This window comes from Impatiens glandulifera, chromosome 9 (assembly GCF_907164915.1).
Source record: "Impatiens glandulifera chromosome 9, dImpGla2.1, whole genome shotgun sequence".
Classification (NCBI taxonomy): domain Eukaryota; kingdom Viridiplantae; phylum Streptophyta; class Magnoliopsida; order Ericales; family Balsaminaceae; genus Impatiens; species Impatiens glandulifera.
In genome coordinates this window covers 22,471,080-22,496,363 of record NC_061870.1, presented here as the reverse complement: position 1 = coordinate 22,496,363, position 25,284 = coordinate 22,471,080, and the positions used below count along the sequence as shown (strand labels likewise).

The window sequence follows — 25,284 nt, the reverse complement described above, 5'->3', positions numbered from 1 at the left end:
ATACTCTAAAAAATTATATTTATAAAGAGGAGTGAGAGACTGAACGAGGAAATTTGCTAGAGAGAATGAAACTGATTGGAAAAAGGATAAAGAGTAAAGAGAAAAACAAAATTTGTTATTATCATGTTATTCCCTCTCAAATCTTTTTTTCCAAATTCTTTTCCCTAATCATTTCTAATTTACAAAATTAATTATATTAATTTATTTATTTTAATAAATAATATATTTTTTAAAATTTTAAATATAATTTTTTTTAACATAAAACAATATAAAATTATAAAATATTTATAAACTAGGAAAGTCATACAATTTTATTATGGTAAATTTAAAATCGTAAGAGTTTACTTAAAATTAAACTCGTTAACTTTTTTAAAATTATAAAATTGTTAAATTTAAAGAGTTAACTCGAAATTTTAATCATTTTGGTATTATGTTTATTTATATATATATATATATATATATATATATATATATATATATATATATATATATATATATATATATATATATATATATATATATATATATATATATATATATATATATATATATATATTAGAACTAGTTATTATTCGAATTAGTACTTTATTTTTACCATCTCTTCCATCTAAATGGCCAAACTCAATAAAAAAAAAAACTTTAATTTATTTTATAGTAGGATTGAATAAAATATATAATAAAAGTATATTATCTATTTTATTAGAGATATATTTTTAGTTTTAATTTTATTTAAAAAAATATCGGTTTAACTTCATAAATTAAAAAAAATATATGTTCCACATCTTAACTTTCTAAATTCAAAACAAAATATCGGCACAAGATCTTAACTTTTTAAATTCAAAACAAAATATCGGTACAAAATGTTAACTTCTTAAGTTATATATATATATATATATATATATATATATATATATATATATATATATATATTAACTTACTAAATTTAAAAAGAAAAAAGATAACGTTTTAAATCCTAAATTCGAAAAATAAAATTATCGATTAAAAAACTTTAATCTTGTTTTAAATGATAAAATAATAAGTTATTTCTTTACAAAAATATTTAAAAAAATAGAATTACAATTCCGAACTAAAAATAATGAATTGAGAAGTATAAAATTACACTAAATTGAATATTTTATTATAATTTAAATTCAAATTCTTAATATTAATTGGTCTATCAAACTTAAAAATTAGAATTAGACCCCAATTTTACTATCAATTCTAAGGTTACCAAACATACCAATTTAAATAATTTTCTTCTTCTTTTTATAAAATAATTATTTTTTTCAAAATATTTAACTTTCATGATCAATTGAAACTTTATTTTCTCATTTCAACTTCGTGTAGAAGTAGAGAAAAGTTTGTGAGGTTTTATTCGTTGAGTGGTTGAGACCAGTCCTCCATATATGTTTCAAGACTTGATGGTTTATATTATGGCTACAAATGAGCTAAGGTGCTTACGAGTCGTTCTGTCGAAGCTCGACTTGAGCTTGACTCTAATTGAGTTTGAGTTGAGCTCGAGTCGAGTTCGAGCCCATATAATATTTGTTCAATGACTTGTCGAGTTTTTTCGAGTCTGAGAACATAAGCCCTGATTGAAAACGTCTAGAATTTGAGTAAAATTGGAATTGAACGAACAAATGTTATTAAATTTGTTAATATATGAATAATTAAAAAAACATATTATTAGAATATTATCTAAAATTAACGCTCTAATAAGATATTCTAAAAAAAATATAATTTTTTTGGTAAATTAATAAATTGACCCAAAACTTTAAAAATATTTTGTTCTTCTCTCCAAACTCTATATGATTATTCACATTCCACGTTATTATATATTTTTTTTTTTAAAAAAAAACTCTAATTATTTGATGCCATCATATTATTTGACTCTTATTTCTTTCAATAGTTTATAAGAGTTTCTTTCTTTCTTTATATTATCTTTCACTTCACTATTATTTCACACATTTACAAGATGTTGCTATATTTTTTCATATTATTTTTTTTTTTATTAGTGCAGTATTCTTTTGAGTAATTTCATACCACCTATAGATAAAATAAAATCAATTTTCACTTCTTCTATTGTTATTGTTTGTTTGCTTTTAGATAACTCTATTTTTTTTAAGAAAATTCGACAATAAAGAAGAAAATAAACTCCTTTATATATTATGTTTTGAATTTTCAATAGTTACTATGGTTCATATTTTCATTTTAAAATATCATGTTTTAATACTAAATAAGTATAGAAGTTTGATATTTTAATTTTAAAAATAACTTTTGGTTTGTATTCGAGTTTGAAAATTTAATTTTAATTCAAGTTTTCGAGTCGAGCCGAGATATAGGTAAATAATAAAATTTATAAATTCGTTTAAGCTCGAGTTTTTATATTAGATGATTATATATCAGTCACATTTTATGTTTTATCTAATTATTCGACTACATCATCATCAATGTGACTTACATCATCATCAATGTGACTTTAATTACTTTTATTTTGCAAATGTGTATAGCTTTGATGGTATGACTTTAACATAATTTTGTTTGTTCTCTTATTAATTATTTTATTTTTCGAATATAGTTGTGTGCCAAAAATATAAACATATGGTTGTGTAATACATTCTACTATCATAAGTTTTTTTTTTTATCAATTTTTATTGAAAAAAATAGAAAAGACAAAAAAGTTGTAGCTAAATGTACATTACACATGTTAGCGTACCAATACAACAATTTTTTTTATGAATGATCTATCTTATTATCTTATTATTGATGTGACAATTTTGACTATAGCATGAATCCAAAAATTAAGGAAAAAAGGTTTGTAATCAACCTTTTAGTATTTTAGAAACTTTATATTCAGATTACAACAATTATGTCATGTTCAACATAATTCCAGCAACGCCAACGTTCCAGCCCATTTTCAACCTAAAATTAAAAATTATCCATAAAGACCAATTTTAAGAATTTGTGGTCTATCACAAGTATCATCAAATACATAAAGTTGTATTGACTACTTTTAAAATTGAAAATATCTTAAAATTAAATCTATTAGACAACCCTCTTAATAGTTTAACTCAATAAATTAAAAAAAAAAATAAACATTTATTTGAAATAACCTTTTGTTTTGCTGGAAGAATGAATATAGTTAAAGATTAAAGTTAAAGAACTTAATAAGTAAAGATTTTATATATTTGAAAAAGAAAATGTCATATTACTCTAGGAAAAAAAAACACTACAAGGAAATGAGATTCTCCATAAACTATTACACATTAATACAAATAAATATTATGTGACATATTTAAAAAATGAGTGATAAGGAAGAGAATGACGTGGATTCACCTAGTTGGTTGGAAAAATGAAAAGTGAGAGGAGATAAAGAAGAGAGAAATTATTTGATTTTTTTTTCAACCAATCAAATTACGCCACGTGATTCCCTCTTTCATTCTCTCACCCAAATTCACTTCGAACAAAAAAATGAGAGTTAGTTTGATTGCATCTAGGGTTGTATATTGGGTAATTGGCGGGTTCGGATTAACATGTTAATGGGTTGAGACTAACTTGAATCTACATGTTTAGTAATCGTGTTAAAATCTCTAAACCTGTTTATTCCAACTCGACTGACCCGGTTTACCTAATTCAACTCGATGTAATTAATTCACATCTCTCTGTTTCGAAATTAAATGACATCAACATAAAATAAAAATAAAACTAAATTACAAAAATCTTATAAAATAAAATGAGTGAACGAACAAGAAAGAAAAACACAAAACTCAACAAAAAAAAAAACTTGTATAACGAATTATCGGGTCTACTTTGAGTCATTTCATGTCGACTCGATTTTGACCTGTTTATTAATTAGGTTAAACAGACCGACCTAATTTTGACCCGAAAAAATATACACGACCATAACCTGGTTTTTTTCGTGTTCCGTTCGATTCTGATTGTGTTTTTCGTGTCTCTCAAAATTGCTGGCCCTAAATTTACATGTTCATAGACACCCATTTATTTCACTTATATTTCAATTCCCTCTTAAAACTGGTTATAAATTAGGCTAATAAACGAGATTACATTAAAATATATTAAAAACAGTGACAATCAAACTAATGTAATCTATCTATGGGGTTAGATCTGTTATACTTAGATTATGTTTCATTTATTGAACCACCTTTAAAAACAAACAAACTAGCATTACAATTTTTTTTTATAATGTTGTTTTTGAAGGATGATTCAAAGAATGAAACAGTACACCAAATATGTCCCGTCTATCTATATATAAATAGAGGAGGATAAACCTAAAAATAGGCAACCATGGATCCATGTCCATATGTCCGATTGATGATCGATTCACTATCTTTGAATATTCCGGTTCAAAATAGACCAGCCGGTTCGGATATCTATCCTTCCACCACCAATCCTAGTTTTTGCATCCTCCGGATAAAGGGTTTTCCTTCTCAGACCGTCGTCGTTCCGGTCACCACCTCCGCCATTATCGACGCCAGTCCACCTGAATCTTCGGCGTCATCAGCCGGATTCCATATCGACACGGCCTCTATTCGCCGCCTATCTCGGAAATCTGTGACACTAACCGTATCGGTCTATACCGGTCGGATGGGAAGCTCGTGCAGTGTCACATGCAGGAAGTTTCTTGGGAGAATTGATATTGGGATTGAATTGAATGGTATGGAAAAGAAAACTGTAATTTTTCAAAACGGTTGGATGAAGATTGGATCGGAGTCTAGACTTCATATGACGGTTAGAGCTGAACCGGACCCACGTTTTGTGTTTCAGTTCGGAGATGAACCGGAATACAGTCCTGTGGTGTTTCAAATTCAAGGTAACATCCGACAACCGGTTTTCAATTGTAAATTTAGCGCCGACCGGAACGCTAGATCACGGTTAGTCATTTATTTTTATTTTTGAAAAATAGTCATTTTCTTTTTATCTCTACTCGATGGAGTTTTAATTTAAATTCGAAAGATTATTTAAATAATAAATTTTTAGTGATATTTTATTATTATTTATAAATATAATTATATATTTTATAAATAAATTATTATTAAAATATATATAATTAAATGACTCAATTGTTATTTGAGGCTCAATACTTAATCATGTTTATCAAATAAGACTCTAAATTTGAATTGTATGGTGTAGTAAGGTTTTTTTCAAAAATAAATAATCATTACACCTTAAGTAGTTTCATTTTCTTAATTAATTTATTATATTTGTACACAAAAAAAAAAACAATTTTTTTTTTTTAAATATGTTCACCTATTACATATTTTGTAAGACTTTCAAATTGTATTCGATAATTTTGAAAATGTATATTTCGAAAAAATACTAAATTTAAAACACAAATACGTCATAATACACAATGTTATATCGTTATGAAATTATTTAAAAAATAAATATAAAATCTATCTCTATTTAAATTTCTCAAATCTTTCATTAGATTATATTATTTTGTTGTTACCTTAAATATATTTTACAAATTATAATGCGTCAATCTAAAAATTCATACTCAATTTAAAAAATACGTTTAAAATTTCTTTAAATATAATTTTATTTACAAATGTGATAAATTAATTAGAAAAACAAAAATGTTATATTAAAATAAGATAACACGTTTTTTCCAATTGGAAAAAGCCTTAAATGACTAAAATTTTAATATTTCGAGTCTCATACAGTACAATCCAAAGTTCGAGTCTCATTTAGTGAAAACAACCAAGTTAGAGCCTCAACTAGTAATTAGACCATAATTAAATATGAAATTAATTATATTAATTCATTTTGTTTCAGTAAATAATAATTGTTTAAATTTATATAATAGTAAAAGTATGACTTAGTTTAAAATTTATTTTATTAATCTTGTTCTTCTTTAGAATTTTAAAACTTTTAAGAGCTATTTCGTTATTTTAAAAAAAATTGTACCTTACTCTTCGTTACGTTTCATAGTTTTATCATTAAGAAAAAAATACATGGATTCCCCCACCATGTGATAATCTTTCTCTTCCCAATCTTCCAGCCAATTTTTTTTTTTTTTTAAATGAGACCATATTATGAAGCTCTACTTTCTTCATTATATTCATTCTTAATTCATGTTTATGATAAATATCTATCTAATTATTAAAAAAAAACATGGTTTTAACTTTTAATGGAACCATTTGCAGCTAAACTCTATTTTGTAATTCATGTTTGTTGTGATAAATATCTAGCTGGTTATCATACTTCATTTTTTTTAATTGAATGATCATAGGATCCCAATGCCTGAATTTATGAGAAAAAGTATCAATGATAGAAAGGGGTGGATAATAACTATCCACGACCTCTCCGGCTCACCCATAGCCGCCGCCTCAATGATTACGCCTTTTGTGGCATCTCCGGGTTCGGACCGAGTCTCTCGGTCGAACCCAGGGGCTTGGCTCATTCTACGGCCCCACAGATCATTCGACAATAATGATTGGAAGCCGTGGGGCCGACTTGAGGCATGGAGGGAGAAAGGACCAATAGATAGCTTGGGCTACAAATTTGAACTTGTTAGAGACACGTGGCTCAACGTTAGTGGAACTACAATTGCGGAGGGGACTATTAGCATGAAGAAAGGCGGGCAATTCTACATTGATAATAGAATGATTAAAGACTCGGTTGCATTGAGTTTATTGAATCCATCGATTATAAGAGGGTTTGTTATGTCCTCGACAGTTGAAGCCGAGGGTAAAGTGAGCAAACCGACGGTTCTAGTCGGGGTACAACACGTTACGTGTATGGCGGATGCCGCCTTATTTGTCGCACTTTCGGCCGCCATGGATTTATCTATGGATGCTTGTAGACTTTTCCCTATTAGCGCAGACTATTGTGGTAAAGCGATGACAACAAAAAAACACACTTACTTACATGAAAACTCAATACCCAAAAAAGTCTCAAGAAAAAAAGAAGACATTTCTTGTTTGTCGAAAATTATGTTACAAAATATACTAGAGAAGGATAAGAAAAAAACTCCAACAATAAACCACTATTCTGACCAACAAAACTATTGTCATGATGAACAAAAACATTCTATTGAAAATTATTTGAATTTTATTTTTTAAAATTCATTTTGTAGTTTTGTTTTGAGCTATACATGTTTGAATCATTGTACTTAGGATTTGCTTATATATTTGGTTGAATTTTTTTTGGGATCAGTGAATATGGAATAATAAGGTTTAATTATTCAATAAGAGAATTATATGACATAAATGGAGACTTATAGCTTAATATTTAAAGTTTTAAGCGAAGACTTTGTTTCCACTTGATACCAAAGAAGGAACCCTCGTATCTCAAACGTGATAAAAGCCCTCTTTTCGACACTTTCACGCTCTTTCTTTCAAGTTTGTTGAATAAAAAGTTATTTCACTCTAAAATAAACTAAGAAAACACAGTATGACTAGATAAAATTCCAGTCTATAAATAAACATTATTAATTATTTTTTTAATAGCAAACTGTCATGTGATATCTTTGCTTAATTTCATAGCAACTTTTTTTTAATAGTGAATTTGTTGATAAATATTACCATCTTTAATAATATTTTCATATAACCTATTCAATATAAAATTAATAAATTTATTTTGAGTAGCCTTTATTTTTAATATAAAGAGTTTACCGATCGACTAAGACAAAATTGATATATTCGTACAACTAACTACTTACAATTGAGTTGAGTTTTAAAAAATAGACAAATTTAGACATTTCAGAACCAAAATTATGAAGGAAAATATAGCTAAAACTGAATTTGAAAATTAATTATACAATTTTAATGTTTAAGACAATCAACGCCAATAGTAAAGAATAGGTTGAACATAACTCATAAACAAGGCAAGGGCCAAATATGATAAAAGCCCTTAATATTGAGTTGCTTAATGAAAAAAATAAATAAATTTATTTATATTTTTTAACTTAATAATTATATTTTATGTTTTATTAAATAAATATAATAAGTTTATATATATATTCTTTAAAAAAAATCCATATATAATAAATAATAAAATTTGTTTAAATAAACCTACAAAAACATGACATGAAAATAAAAAATATATAATAAAAAGTATTACTCAATAGGTTATCGAGCTCGTAAATTTTTGAGAAAAACGATTAACTCCACGATCATAATAATAACATTATAAATGATACACACCGAACAATTACGATAATTGAAAGTTCGACGATTTCTCTTCAACCAGATAGTCCAACAAAAGATAGTTGAGAAGGTAACACAAATATGTAGGTATGCAATATCAGCCATATCAATCCAAATTTTCCAGTAACTACCCAAAGACTCGGGCATCACCAAATTAACAACATTAATACTTAACAAAAGACTCCATATACTAGCCACCCCTCGACAATACAAAAGTAAATAAGTTGCCGATTCAACCTCCTTGTGACACATACAATAATTATTAACCATAATATAACTTTTTTTTATTCACATATCATCCGTAAGAATTCCACCGTGAATAACACTCCATCTACAAAATGAGATCTTGGATGGAATCTTTGAATCTCAAAGTTTCTCCAATAAAACTATATGAAATCATCTTAGCAAACAACTTGTAGCAATGTCCAACATGAAAACTATCCATGTTTTGTCAACGCATAACATATTATTCAGATGGGGACACTTGTTTGTGTCTTATCAAAAGTAAAACTCTATTATGGGATGAACACTCCATAATGTTTAATCTCCTTCTATATCTAATTCGGTTAGCGAAACTATTAGACGGAGGATCAACCATGTTCTTAACTATGACATTTCTACATATAATAATAAAAGAAAGCTCATAATACGTCATAGCTACACTTTTGACACTACATTAAATATTGTCTTAAAAAAACTGATCGAATAATCATCCCTCACAATGAATATAGACTACTCACGAAACTTTTCTACATATAATAAATTCCTCTCCTAAAACTACACCCAGGCCAGGCCCGGCCCGGAGGGGTACGTAGGAAGCCTAGGCCACGGCCTAGGGCCTATGACCAAAAAGGGGCCCAGTTTTTTTATATATGCTAGGTATTAGTAAGGATTTTTAGTTTCTTATTTTTTAATTTTTTTTATTATGTTAGATTTTTTGGCCCATGGCTCTATAGCCCAAATAGATAAACAAACTAACACTATCAGAACAAAAAATTGAAAACTCTACTGTCTGTCTCACTGTCTGTCTCTCTTAGAGAATTGAAAGTTTTGAATTTATACTTGGTATGGTTATTTGGTATGAAATCTTGTTTGCTATAAATATGGTTAGTAAGAAAATGCAGTCCTCATCTATGTGTATTGATTCTGCCATTAATCAATTGGAAAGTTTAATTGCATTTTTTGAGAAGTTTCGAATAGATGAGTTTGTCTTTAGTTTAATTATTGCAAATGATATTGCATGTGAAATGGACATAGATCCTGTTTTTTCGACTAAACGTGTTAAGAAGATCCCTAGAAAGTATTTTGATGATAATACTTTTAATGTTGAACAACAATCGCCAGAAGAATCTTTTAGGATCAACTATTTTTTAGTATTGGTTGATATGTCTCTTGCATCCCTAAAACATAGGTTTGAACAATTGAATGAGTTTAATGACTTATTTGGGTTCCTTATGAATTCTGGAAAGTTGAAGGCATTGAATGAAAGAAAATTGAAAGAAAAGTGTAACACATTTTGTAATGTATTTTCTCATGAAGGTACGTGTGATGTTAATTTGAGTGATTTGTTTTCTGAACTAAAAATACTGCAAGTTTCTTTACCGAGTTTGGATATGCCCGCTGCTGAAATTCTTGATTTTGTAATGTCAATAGATTGCTATCCTAATGTCTCTATTGTATATCGAATTTTATTAACATTGTCTGTTATGGTAGCTTCTGCTGAAAGAAGTTTTTCTAAGTTAAAGTTATTGAAAAATTATCTAAGATCTTCGATGTCTCGAGATAAATTGAATGGACTTGCTATTTTATGTATTGAAAAAGATTTTTTGGAATATATTGATTACGATACAATTATCAATGATTTTGCATCTAAAAATGCAAGAAGAAGTCACTTTCGTTGACAATTTATGTTGCATCTTTGTAATATTGGAAGGTTATTGAAGATCAACGGTGAAACACAAGTGAAGTTTATGCGTAAGGCCCCAATTTCGTGTTTTCGCCTAAGGCCTAAAAAATCTCAGGAACGGCACTGACTACACCCCACTAGAAAATTAGACATTTTGGTGAACCAACCAAACCAATCATGACTATACTTACATCTGATCATCGATGTCCAAAGACTATTCAACTGTGTTGCAAATTTACTACACTATTTTGATAAAAGAACCTTATTAAATGAAATAATATCTCAAATATCTAGACTTTCTTGATCTTTAAAATATTCAACCTTATCATAACTAACTACATGATAAAACGATTAGTTAGAAGATCTCTATAGAAATTTACATATCCATTTTCACAGCCACACTATTGGAAAGAATGAATAAAGATATCATATATGTGGGCATAGATGATAACAAACTCTTAATGAGGATTAGCCAACCCATTTCGATATTATTTTACTTTTTCATCTAGATAGTTTACATTTCATTTTAGTGATAATTAGGTCTCAAGAGACCTTTGATCATAATTTAGCACACAATGTCATAACAAGATATTTGATGGAAGACCACCAATTCTGAACTCCAACACATTTATCAACATCACCCTTCTTATATTCGAAACAAAATCTGAAAATAAAATGTTTGACTTATTAAGATTATGTTGGGATCGATGCTGACAATAGAGACTAGGGTCTAACTATTGTGAACAGCTTACGATAAACTATTCGATAATAATCCCGTGAGGAATTAATATCTATTTCTATTCGTCGCAAATTCTCCAAACTCTTAAAACGAATTCAAGTGCGGAACTGTTTGTTGGATTTGAAGTTTTAGACAACTGAATGCAAATGACAGAAAGTAAAGAACACAAGAAGTTTTATGGATGTTCGGAGATAAAGCTCCTACGTCACCCCTTCTTCCACAATCGAAAGGATATCCACTAGAAGGCTTTGACTTGTATAGAACACACTACACAAATCCAGTCAGAAACCCAAGACTTAATTGACCGCCTATTCTGAACTCATAGCACACACACTGTTGAACAAAACACCATTTGTTCAACTTACAACACACTGTTAATGACTATCAAATAGTCTAATAACTTATCTCTCAACTTCACGTAGTGAATTACAAAATACACTTGAGAATAAAATATCTAAAGAGAGAGTAAGTTGATTCAAGAAATCAAGTTTGTAGAAATCTGGTGATTTAATGAGAGAGAGAGCGCTTCAGCTTTTGTCTTGTGATCGTTGTCCTTAGGCAGCTATGTATTCTTGAAAAGCACCAACGATCGAATCCTCCTTTTGGACATGTGCCCTCTTTCTGTTGGATGTACTATCCATGAGGTACTAGGTAGTACAGTAGAATATATTCTTGAGATCGTGGTAGTATAATGTAGTACAACATATGCAATTTGAATAACAGCGTACGTGGCAGTCGTTCATTTGATGAGCTCTGCTTCCAGCTGTCTGGAGAGTTCATCTACTTCAGACACCCAGCCTTTAGATGTCTATCTACCTTCAGACGTCGGCTGCTCATCTTAGACGCCTTCATCTTGGACGTCCATCTGCTTAGACAGTTAGACGTCCATCTGCTCAAGTTAGACGTCTTCGTCTTAAACGTCTAACTACGCTCGTTGACTTTGAGAAGCATTGACTTTGTACTGTGCCTGTGACAGGCAGGTGTACTTACCACTACACCACATACGATCTCAATTATATAACTATATATTTTAGGGCAAATTACCTGGGCGGCCCTCGAACTATCTCGATCGCTCACTTTTGGCCCTCAAATTAATTTTTGAAACAAATCGTCTCTTCAACTTTTATAAAGGTCACCGGTGGCCCTTCCGTCAACTTTTTAGTTAAGTTTAAGTTTAAAATATTATATTTTTATATATTATCTTTAATCTTATATTTTATATTTTATATATAATTATTAAATAGCTTATATATAATATTATATATATATATATATATATTATTAAATTTTATATAATTATTAAATCTTTTATATAATAAATAAATAATATATATATTATTTATTTATATATATATATATATAATTTATATATATTATCTTTAACTAATTTATATATAATATTTATATAATATATATTTTAAAAAATAATTTAAGTGTTAAAAGTATTTGAGTAGTTAGAAGATTACAATTACTTTTAATCTTTCAAATTATTTTGTAAAATATATATTCTATAAATTATATAAATTTATTTATATATATATAATTAATGATTAGGGATAATCCATATAATTTATTTTTAAACTTTGTTTTATATATATTAAAAATAATTTATTAAAAATAATGATAACCTTTTAACTACTCAAATACTTTTAACACTTAAATTAGTTTTTAAAATATATATTATATAAATATTATATATAAATTAGTTAAAGATAATATATATAAATTATATAGAGAGAGAAATAAAAATAAATAATATATATTATTTATTTATTATATAAAATATTTAATAATTATATAAAATTTAATAATAATATATATATATAATATTATATATAAGCGATTTAATAATTATATATATAAATATAAAATATAAGATTAAAGATAATATATAAAAAAATAATATTTTAAACTTAAACGGTTAGGTTTAACCAAAAAGTTGACGGAAGGGTCACTGGTGACGTTTATAAAAGTTGAATGGGCGATTTGTTTCAAAAATTAATTTGAGGGCCAAAAGTGAGCGATTGAGATAGTTTGAGGGCCGCTCAGGTAATTTGCCCTATATTTTATAATTGATATGACTATCAATAATTGAACTTAGTTTTATCCATTTATTATTAAAACTATTTCATCAATCATCGAAATCAAGTATGTTAAATTATTTTAAATCAATTAAAAACTTAACCCACCAATATCTCCCTTTTTAATTATTTAAGCTAAATTATCAAAACCAGTTGAGTTTATGATTTAAACACAATTCAATAATTTCTAAAATCTTAACCAAATAGATTAACTCGAAGACTAGAGCATGCACCGAATAATCATAAAATATCCTGAAGGTGTTTAAAATTCCTATAGGTAGCCTGAACCATGTAGAGCGTGTCATCAATGAGAAACAAATGTGATATGACAAAAAGATATTTTCTTGACCCACAACACACTTCATAGACGAGTCCCAAGTTTTCTGTGAAAATCATCATTTTTTAGAGGGCTTCCATAACAACAACGAACAGGAAAAGAGACAATGGATCACCCTAAATCACAAACAAATTATTTTAAATATATTAATAAGGTTCTAACAATTATATTCATTTAAATTTGTCATAAATGGTTAATCTTAAGTGGTTAATTATATCTTACATTTTTTAATAAATTAATGTTTATAATTTAAGTATTATTATTTTTATATATTATTATTATAAGGTAAGAGTAATTTATAAGACACCAAATTACATATTAGACTCTCACTTAAAATATCACTCATTAAAAAAAATACACATAATTATTTAAATAATAAAATATTAAGAATTTGTTTTCTTATAGTCTCATCAACTATGGAATTACTCCTAATTAGGATGAATTATTTTTCGTCAACCAAAATAAATTCTGACTTAATAATCTTTTTGACCTCATTTTTCGATCATTTTACGCTGAAATATTACATCATTTAACCTCTCCTTACTTTGTCCAATCACCCTATCTTCTCCATTCATTTCATCAATATTATATTCTTTGTTCTCGATGAACCTTCTATATTACTAATCTCGTAACTTCACTTTTAATATTTTGTATTAATTGATATCAGCATTACTCTTCTTTATCATCATTTCGGACAACTAATCATCTCATTTACATTTTTCACTATTCATTATTATCTTTTTTTTCAATCGGTCTCTCACATTTATCAATATCATAACCTCACTTCAAGCATTTTTGCACTCAACATTATCAACATCTTTTGGCAAACCAATCATCGTCACGCCATTTACCCTTACTTCGGTCAACCAACAAACTCATTTAACAACCAACATCATTTCTTTCTTAATAGACTTTTCATATTTATTAATCTTGTGACATCATTTTTGCACTCAACCATATCAACAATAACAACATTTTTTACCCTCACTTTGATAAATCAACAATTTCTCATATCACCAACCTCTTTACCCTCACTTCGGTCAACTAACAATCTCATTCAAATATTTAACTATCAATATTTTGTGTTTCTCAATCATCTCTCATATCACCGAACCTCTCATATTAACTAAATTTTGTGACCTCACTTCGAGCATTTTATACACCAACCATCTCATATAATATTACCAACCTCTTTACCCTCTCTCACTTTGACAAACCAAATCTAATTGACCTATCATATTTACTAATCTCGCGATCTCACTTTTGCACTCAATCTTCTCAACATTACCAACATCTTTTACACTCACTTGGCAAACCAACCATCTCTCATATCACCGACCTTTTTATCCTCATTTCGGTCAACTAACAATCTCATTTACATATTTAACCATCAATATTATTTGTTCCACAATCATGTCTCATATCACCGACCTCTCATATTTACTAAATTTCATGACTTCACTTCGAGCATTTTGCACCCTTGTAACGTCTAAAAATGGTCGACAACTTGAAACGATTATTCGACTCGATAATTTTTGCCTCACAACTTATATTTTTCTCGAATCCCGAATGGGATGAGGAACTAAATTGATAGGATAAACTATAGTCTAACTTAATGTTGATTTCATTAAATCTCGTGGCTTACATTTTTCTTAAACCTTGTAAATGAAACGAGTGAATGACATTTTCGAAAGTCATCTCGTCCAAAGTGAGGAACTAAAAATAGAATTTAGTGAATATCATTATACTAATTTGGACTTTTTTAGAGTCGCCAATCAATTTTCTCTTTAAGAAATTGGGAAAAGAAAATGTTGTGCGTTCTCGATTGCGAGTGAAAAAGATTTCGATCAAGGTTTGGTGTTTGGTTACACGTGAGAAAGAATATCGGCGTTATGTTTCAGTGTCAATCAAATAATGGTTTCTACTATAAACTCTTGACCATTTTACGTAAAATATTTCTTCTATACTTTGTTGAATTATTTCACCTTAGTAAATTTATCTAAAGATAAATATAAACCTGATTAAATTTTGTATCAATCTATTCATAGGACATGCGTCTAGATTATTGTCATGGTACGAGAAATAAATAGATAAAATTAAGATAAGTAGTTATATGTGAATGTGAGATCTCACTAATACTATGGATCTAAAAGCTTCTAAACAATCGTAACAAGCTTTACACACAGCATAGATATCACTCGAAAATTCTATAAGCTATAAGATGACAATGTAAGCTAAGATCTTATTTCGTGATCCTCTTATACCATGTCGGGAGCCTCAAAGTTCAAGGAATCTCTCCATTCAACCTCTTGATCCAATCCATCATTTGCCTTCTTTTTTGGGGGATAAATTGGAGATCTTCAGTCGATGACGACGAGGACGAGGCACAAGGTTGTTATTGTTAGATTTTTAATCGATTCCCAGAACATGCATAACAAGCCGTGTGTTTGTTGAAGAAGATGGAGATGGGTTCCACCACTCTAGGATGCTTATCGAGATAAGGTAAGTGATGAATGTATTCTTGGACCATCTATTTCATTTATTTAAGTCTTCCCATTTATTTTTCTTGGTCATGATTTCTAATGTGGTCTAAGTCAATACAGTTGAAAAACAACTTAAAAAAACAAGCCAACATTTAATTAATTAATTAAATTCTTGGCCCCAGACCTGCCCATCCATTAATCAACAGAGCACTCCATCTTGCCTTCTGTTGGTTTGACTGTTAGACTTCCCTTATGTCTCATTTGATCCCTTCTTCTTTACCCTCATATATATATATTTTTTAAATTTTTACAAAAATAAGTAAACAAATATCAATACCAAATATATTTTCTAATTTATTTTTCTTCAACTTCACTTCTGCAACAAACCATTTCAACATTACTCATATCTTTTACCCTCACTTTGACAAATCAACCATATCTCATATCACCGACTTCTTTATCCTCACTTCAGTCAACCAATATTAATCTCATTCTAATATTTAAATACCAATAATGTTTGTTTCTCAATCATCTCTCATATCCCACCTCTCATATTTACTAAATTTTGTGACTTCACGACCATTTTGTACCTAACGTTCTCATATCATATTACCAACCTCTTTATCGTCTCTCACTTTAAAAAAAAAAAAAACCACCAATCTAATCAACCTCTCATTTCGTAAACCTCACTTTCATATTTCGGTTAACCAATAATCTCATTCACATATTTAACCACAATATTATTTATTTTTCAATAGACATTTCATTATTAATCAAGTTACCTAATTTCAAGAATTTTGTACCACAACTAACCCATATCATTACCGATATCTTATCCTCGTTTTGACAAACAAATCATCATTTCTATTCTACATTAAAAAATAAACACTTTTTAAAAATTAATGTGCATCAACATTTTTTAAATAATCTAAAAAGATTATTTAATCAACTATAGAACAAAATCCAGTTTTAATAGTATCACAATGATATTACTCTAATATGTGATGTTCTATATAAAAATACAACTCTTGTCACATATTAATAATTGCATTATAACTCTAGACAATAACATTACATTTGTGACCAGATTTAAATTTGAGGTGAGTGTCTAAAATTTGGGTCTTGCTAAAGGGTCCTAGACATGGGCTTATTTTGGATTTTTATAAGAATTATATTTATTTATTATAAAATTTTAATATTAAAATCAAAGCAAAATTTTATTAATTTAATTTAAAATCTAAAAAAAAACTTTTCATCCAAAAAAATTAATTTCAAAATTCATATATTCATGTAGCCCCTACATCAAACATGCTCTTGATAATAAAGACAAACATTATATTATTAGAAAAAAAAAAGGGACAAATATATAAGTGAATTACCATCATTAAATGTTCTAAGTTGATTAAAAAAAAAAGTAATTTACAATTTACATTGAAAACAGTAAACTTAAATAGGTTTTCCCATTGACAAGCTTTTCACAGTTATCCATAACAATGGCGTCTTCTGTCTCTTTCATGGAGAAGAAGAAGAAGAAGGAATTCTATTACTATTCTTCTGAATATCAAAGAGTATTGCACATACAAGAGGCTGAACCACCGGTATTCTCAAGCAATTAAGTCCACCGCCGGGAATAATGGAACATTCCGGCTCCGGCCTCTGCATTCCCCTCCCATGTATACAATTCAATGATACATCAAAACCCACATTCCTAAACGATAACTTGGAGCATTCTTGACTAAACCCAGAAAAGAAATTATAAGCAACAGTCAGATACATAAGTCTGTTCAGATCACAGATCAGATCCGGCACTTCACCGGAAAGTTTATTATGTCCTAAATTCAGAACTTCAATATCCGAAAGACAAGAAATTGTGTCAGGTAAATGACCCATTAATGAATTGAAACTCACATCAAAAACCTGCAAATATTGCCATAACCCAATTGATTGAGGAATGCAGCCAGTGAGTTGATTGTTCAGAAAAAGAATCTCTCTTAATTTTGGGTTTATGTAACCCAAACTAAAAGGGATGTTTCCAATGAATTTATTATTGGCTAAATTGATTACTGATGCTGGAGAATTCCCCAAATTTGATGGGATTTCGCCGCTGAATTGATTGTTATTGAGGAAGATTGCGTCTAGATTCTTGTTAAAGAGATCTTCTGGGATTGAACCATAGAAGAAGTTGAATCTTAGATCTAAGTAGAGAAGATTTGGTATGTAAAGAACGGAAATTGGAAATTGACCGGAGAAATGGTTATTGCTTAAGTCTAGTTCAGTTAAAGATGAAAGATAACTAAAGCTTTGAGGAATGGTGCCTGTGAATCTGTTACTGTTTAGATGAAAGATTGATAAATCAGTGAGGAGGGAAAGTTCTTTTACAAGTGTTCCTTGTAGATTTGCACGGTTTAGATCTATTCCGGCGACGATTGGACCGTCGGGACCGGTTAAACCATAGCCTTGTTCAGGTTGTGCACAGAAGACTCCCTTGTAATTACACACATTGGATCCAACCCATGATGCAAGAATCTTAAATGGGTCTTCTTTAATTGCAGATTTCCATGCTTGGAGAGCTGTATATGCCGGAGCAAGACTTGCAGACGGGATATTGGCCGGAGAATCAGGAACATTATTTGATCCTCCTCCTCCTCCTCCAATCCAAATGCCGCCTCCGCCGCCGATGCCAATTTCGACACCAACGCCGCTGCCGACTGTCAATAAATCAGCTTTGGTGGCGATTATAATCTGAAGAAGAAGAAGAATGGGGAAATGTAGAGAGAGAAAGTGAGTCTTGATGATCATCATCTTCTTATTGCAAAACAGAGATCCTCCAAATGGTTGCATTTATATACTTCATTCTCTTTCATTCATTCTATGTTCTTTAGGTTTCTTGTGAACCTACTACTTCTATGAGATAATAATTGAAACTTTTTGCTTTTCAATTTTTAGGGATGGTTTGAAATCAACTTTTCATACTCAAATCTTGTTTGGATTTAATTTAGGGTTTGGAATATAATAGTACTATCAACCACTACTTTGTCCTTTAAAAGAAATGTAGATAGTAAAGGTAAAAATGTAGAATATATAATTTATTTATTTTTGGAAAAAAAAAAAATCATATTCTTTTAAGAACATTTTCAATTCCAAATTTCACTCCCCTAATTCTGGTAGATAAAATATTTTAATTTTATTTAATGTGTAAGTTCTAATAATATGAAAATGGAACATTTTTATTTACTCTTTACTTAAAGTTATCACGTCAATGTGGATTATCAATTTTAATTAAAGATAAACAATTTTTTTATAATGTATTTATATTTTATAATACAATGTAATTCTACTAGGAGAACTTTCTCAAAGTACCTCATTTTTTATTTAACTTTTCAAACTAGTCTCATTTTGAAAACTAGTCTCATTTGTTTCATCTTTTTCAAACTAGTCTTTTCACTGTTCAAACTTAGTTAACTCGGTATATATATATATTTATTTTTTTATTAATATAATAAATTATTATTAAATATATATTATATATTTAATTATTTAAATTGTTATTTTTTATAATATAATAAATATTATCATCACATTTATAAATAATTAATATATGTTTGTATTTATCGATCACATCAATGATGAAATATATATATTATCGCTCGGTAAAGAAGGTTGCAGAAATACGGACAAAAACTTTGAATGCTTTTCAAAATGGCCATACTTATTGTAAGTTGTCAAGAGATTTATTTGAAAAGATTGAAAGCAAGGCATCATCACATAAAATTGTTCCATACAATTAACAAATCGGGATCTTTGAGGTGACTATTGTACGTTACAAAACAAAATAAAGGTTTTTGGAAAGATGACAACAAGCATATCATCAACATGCGCAGATGATTTTGTTCCATGTTCGCATATAATTGATAGTTGTTTAGTATGCAAGTTTGATTAGACTCAATACATTGAGTCATATCACAATTTAACAACACTTTCTGAGATGTGGCAGTATGAATTTCATCTCATGCCTAACGAAGCATATTGGACATTTCATTAGCACATGATTGGGAAAAATATGGTAATCTCATTCCAATAAAAATTTGAGAAAGGAGAAAAATAAACGAGGTCAAAGTCAATGAATTCGAACTGTAATAAACAATTTACGAATGACCACAATTTGTGAAAGGTGTGGCCAAGAAGGTCATACGAGACATAGTAAACGATGTTCTCAGAAAAATCGTTAATAATTTTAAAATAAGATTATTGTAATATGTTTTATTAATTATTTAGTTGTTATATTAGTTTCACTCCTTTTATATTTTTTCATCGTTATCTTAAATGACTTTTATTTTATAATTTGTATGAATCATTTAAAAAAAAATCGTTATATTGAAATAATTAAAATAATTATATATTAATTATTTATAAAGGTGATGATAATATTTATTATATTATAAAAAATAATAATTTAAATAATTAAATATATAATAATATATATTTAATAATACGTTATCATATATATGAGTTTAAATAATGAAAGAGGTTAGTTTGGAAAAGATTAAATAAATGAGGCTAGTTTGGGAAATTAAAAATGAGTCTAAGATCTCATTGTACTCTATCCCTTAATTTTTTTAATTAAAAAACAACCTATTGGTTATAAGTCTCATAATCTACTATTTTAATTATTTTAATCATGAATAAAAGTGATATGCCCTGCAACCAAAAAACATCCTTTAAAATAAATGAATGGGAAGTAGGTCAGTCTAGATCGTTTCCCATATTTATGTTGTTAATGTGGTTATCGATTCTTACCTAGTTCGGTTTACAAGTCTTGAAAAATATAAGCTTGCATTTCGATGTGAATTGACTTAATCTGAACTACGATTAATATCGTAGTATTTAATCTTATAAATAGAATATATATTAATTATTTGGATTTTGTAAAAATGAAAAGCTAAGTCTATGTCTTGGTAGGGAGAAGAAAGGGAAAGATGTCTGAACAATAATTGTATTATATAGGTGGGTCCCCTTACCCTAAGCTACAAATTAAGCACCCTACACTTTTGGGCTCTCACGTGGTCCATCCATTCAAAGGCCTTATTTGGGTCCACCCTCCTTCATTGGGCTGGTATAATATATTATCTGGATTTGTAAACAAATCTTAAATATTTTTAATAAATTAATTAACATTTTTTTTATGCACATTTCAAACATAGCAACACAACAACAAATGATCAAATGATTATGGGATTGAAACCATCTTTAGCTTTAGCACAAGTTGACCAATTCTTTCCATTCTTGGATTAGTTGATCTTTTGTGAATGATATAGCATTTTCTTATCAAATTATTATTTCTGAATACAAACTTATGTTGTGATTTACCTACATTAGCTTTAATAGATCTTTTTGCCTTAATAAAGTTTGTTTTTCTTTCGATATTTCATTAATAATTGTATCGAGTAAAGTTTGTGAGGATAATAAGATAATATTTTTTATAACTAATAATTTTTAAAGTAATTTTTTTTTATTTTAAATAAATATTTTTACGAATTTATAAAGAAATTTTATTTTTAATAAATAAGTAATGTAAGGAGATCCGGGGATAGATTTTGTTGGGAAACCCAGTCCAATGGGCCAATTAATTAATTAATCCCATTCTTCAAACCCTACTTCTAAATCTCCAACATATATTCTTTTCTCTAGAAGTTTCTTATAAAATTATTAATTTATATTTTAGTATAGTATAGTTAGCTGTATTCGTAAGGTGACGTAGATATGTATTGAGATTTGACATACAATCAATTTTTCATGTTATATCATCTTTAATGGACAAATAATAATTTTTACAAAAAAATATACCATATTATTCACAGAGAAAGAGTGTGGTTATATTATAATGTATCAACCATAGCTTTGAAACTCGGTGAACCTAAAAAATTGAAAATACAATTAATTCAGTTAAACCCAATTCGACAACTCAGGCAAATTCTGAGGATTTATCATGTTTTTTTGAAAAATAATTTTTTTTTTTCTCACTTACCACTTTCTCAATTCTCCTCTCCCCGTTTTTTTTTATTGGGTTTACCTATTTCTAGTTTCATGTGTGTAAATTATTAATTTTTAATTCTAGACATTAAGAATGACACTCTTTAATTCACTTCAAGCTCCATCTCCTACTTGAATTAACTGATTCTGCTTTTATCAGACAAAAAAACGATTTAAAGTGGCATTGTAAGTAATAACTTAAACCTAGTTTCTTTTCTAGATAAAATAATAGTTATCCAAAAATCAAAGGTTGTAGTTTGATTTGAAGCCTTGTCCCTCACATAATTTAGTTAAGTCTCTTTTATTTTAACTTCTTTTAAGTTATTCATTATTTTTTGGGTCAAAATTTAGCTTATTTTGAGATTCATACTTCATATATAGTTGATGACAATAGTTTATATTATTTTGAGGTTTATATGAAACTTCATAGGGTGATTATTAAGTATTTTGATTATCTTTTTATGTATAGATTGATCAAGGATCCTGTTGGAGAAACACCAACAGATACAACACCAAATATTGGCAAAATAATATTTTGAATTTTGATCTTTATCTTCACTATTATTATATAAACAATTTGATGAATTATTATTATTTTGTATTATTTTATTATTATATCAAACACTTATTCTACTGTTGAACATATTGATCCAAATTGATAAAGTCATCGATGCCCACAATATTAGAGAAAAAATGTCACTATTAACCACCTTAATCAAGAAAATATTAGGGAAAATATGTCCAACTTTGTTCAAAGCCAACAAAAAGACATAACCAATAATAAATCTAATATTAAGAGGTCGCTTAGAGTCGCTTAGAGTCACACAATACCCACAATGTATCCCTCAAATGTAAAGTCAATTGACGACTCTAGGTTTGAATATGCCAGTGGTTCATCATCCAAGTAAGTTGTGGTGGCCCGAATCTGAGGTGAGACCGATTGACAAATTATATCATCGACTTTAATTTAACCAATTCAAACTATCGCTCTCTTGAAATTCACATTCTCAAGGAATCAACTGTCTGAGTTAAATTTGTAATCGCTCTAGCCCTAAGGTTAGGCCAAGCTTGCTGACCGCCCCTAAGACCCCACCAGGCACCCAAAATTAATATCAATAGCACCCAACAAGGTTTATTCTCAAGTCACTATATGTTAATATAGATTCTAACCCTCTAAACTATGTCACTTTTTGTTAAAAATAATAAACTAAATTTTTAAAAAAAAAAATATTATTCGATTAGGACAACCCAATGATACGGGCCGCTGTGGTAAGTAACATATGAATTATTAAGAATATTATTATTTGAATTATCTATTATATTTAACTAGAAAAATTAAAAAACTTAGAAATACAATCAAATTTTTACAATTTCAATAATACATCAACCAATTCACAGCTAAATCATTTTTTTTTTGTATATATACTATATATATATATATATATATATATAACATCTTTTATAAATTCCCTTACCGGCTCTATAAAAATACGAGAACGCAAATCAATAAGAATATTGATATATATGGATTATAGGAATCTAATAACATAATGAATTTCAAATTTTCAAATCAGGCATACTCTGATCAGAGGGTTAGAATATTAATATTTTTTAATTCAGAATAAATTATGTAATTTTTAATGGTGAGATATTTCGATGATTTTGTAATTAGTTGGTTATATATATATATATATATATATATATATATATATAATAATAATAATAATAATAATAATAATAATAATAATAATAATACTTAATTTGAATTTGTTTGGTTTATCGGGTTTATAATTGTGGTTAATTTGAAATAAAATAAATAAATAATTGGCACACATTACTTAGAATTTAGATTTAAATTTGGCATAATTGTCAAGATTCAAGATTGACTATTGATGACCATGCATGTAAATTAATTAATTAGTGATATTGTAAAAACAAATCATGTTAAAACATGAATGATTATGAGTATAAATTTTGATCTCTTTAAATGTTAATTTGAATTTGTATTTATAAAATTTTCATTTCAAACTTATAAATAAGGAAAAGAATTAAAAAAAATTAAAACCAGTGTAATATTTATGTGATAATTACTTACTATAATTAAAAAAAAAATGCATCAAATTAAACATATGAAAAGATTCTAGATGAACAATATCAAGGAATTTTTTTTATGTCCAGCTCTTTGAGCAAATAAATAAAAGTTCATAGTAGAAGGGATGTTACTTGATTTTGTCCGAATTCTTTTATTCCTCAAGAAAAACCAGCAAATAATTTTAATACAATTTTTATACCAACTAAGTCTCTGATTGATAATTAATAGTTTTATAATGAAAACCATACCAAGATCATATTCTCGCTAATATTAGTCAAACGTTTGTGCCACAACTCAAAAGAAGAATCAGTTTCACAAGTGTTAATGTAACATTTAAATATTTCAGAATGAACAATATACAAATTCGAAAATCTCTTACCTTTAGCAACAACCATTAATCCCTTTTAAGCTTTCATTCACTGCCAACAAAAGAATTACATAAGTCTTCATCATCCAATCTTCCCAATAAAAGATTGAAACGAATATCAAGAATATGCTTAACCCCTTTTAGACAAGAGTAATTTCATTGACTATCTCAACACAAACATTACCAATTCCAACCATTTGAGTTTGACCAGTATTGCCTAGGGGTGAGCAAATGGGTAAAACCAATCCGTTTTGTCTGATCCGTATTAAATCCAAACTAAGTTTATCCAATCCGTAATCCAAACCATTTTACTAATTAATACGGATCGGATACGGATTGGATTGAAAATGGTTTGGATAATCCAAACTAAAAAATATTTATATATTCCAGCTTGAAATTAGTCAACAATTTTTTTTTTAATTTTTTAATTTTTTTTTAAAAAAATTAAATTTTTTTTAAATTCGATTTTTTTATTATTTTTAATTTTGAATCTGAAAAAAATAATAAAAACAAAAAAAAAAAAATATCGCTGTCAAGTAAAATATATATTATATTGAGATGAAATTTAATTTAAAGAAAATTAATTAAAAAAAATATTTTTATTTAGATAGTTTGGATAATTTGGATAATCCTAATCCAATCCGATTTAATTCAATCCGAACTCAATCCGATCCGATCTCAGTCCAATCCGAAATATCCAATCCGAATTAGTATTTAAGATTCGGATTGGATTGGATTTCGGATTAAACCACCCAATGCTCACCCCTAGTATTGCCTATACGAAAAATACCAAAATCACCAGCCACATATGTTAGAGAAAAAATCTCATCGTGATTTAGCATGAGTAGAAGCACCACTATCTACAATTCAGTTCATCTCATCACAAGACACATTAACATTCTCAATATCATGATAACAAACAATAAGGAAATCATCAACAATAAAAATATTTTATGATTTTACCTTCTCTGTAGTTGGAAGTAGTGAGTGTGTTCTGAGTTTTATTCTTATTCTCATTCTTCAATTTAAAACATTATTTCTTGATATGGCCCTTTAGGCCACAATGATGACACTCAAC

General features: G+C 28.0%; 2 protein-coding genes across 2 annotated transcripts; one reads left to right on the top strand and one right to left on the bottom strand.

Moving 5' to 3' along the window:
• Positions 1-4,305: 4,305 nt before the first annotated feature.
• LOC124916027 lies at positions 4,306-11,658 on the top strand. The gene is made up of 3 exons (XM_047456761.1): positions 4,306-4,892; positions 6,254-6,855; positions 11,540-11,658. The coding sequence occupies exons 1-3, from the start codon at positions 4,306-4,308 to the stop codon at positions 11,656-11,658; spliced, it is 1,308 nt and encodes a 435-aa protein (XP_047312717.1).
• Positions 11,659-17,087: 5,429 nt separating this feature from the next.
• LOC124914217 (leucine-rich repeat extensin-like protein 4) lies at positions 17,088-18,578 on the bottom strand. Its single transcript, XM_047454720.1, has one exon. It carries the CDS (start codon positions 18,556-18,558, stop codon positions 17,230-17,232), a length of 1,329 nt encoding a protein of 442 aa, XP_047310676.1. The 5' UTR covers positions 18,559-18,578; the 3' UTR covers positions 17,088-17,229.
• Between the last annotated feature and the right edge of the window lie 6,706 nt (positions 18,579-25,284).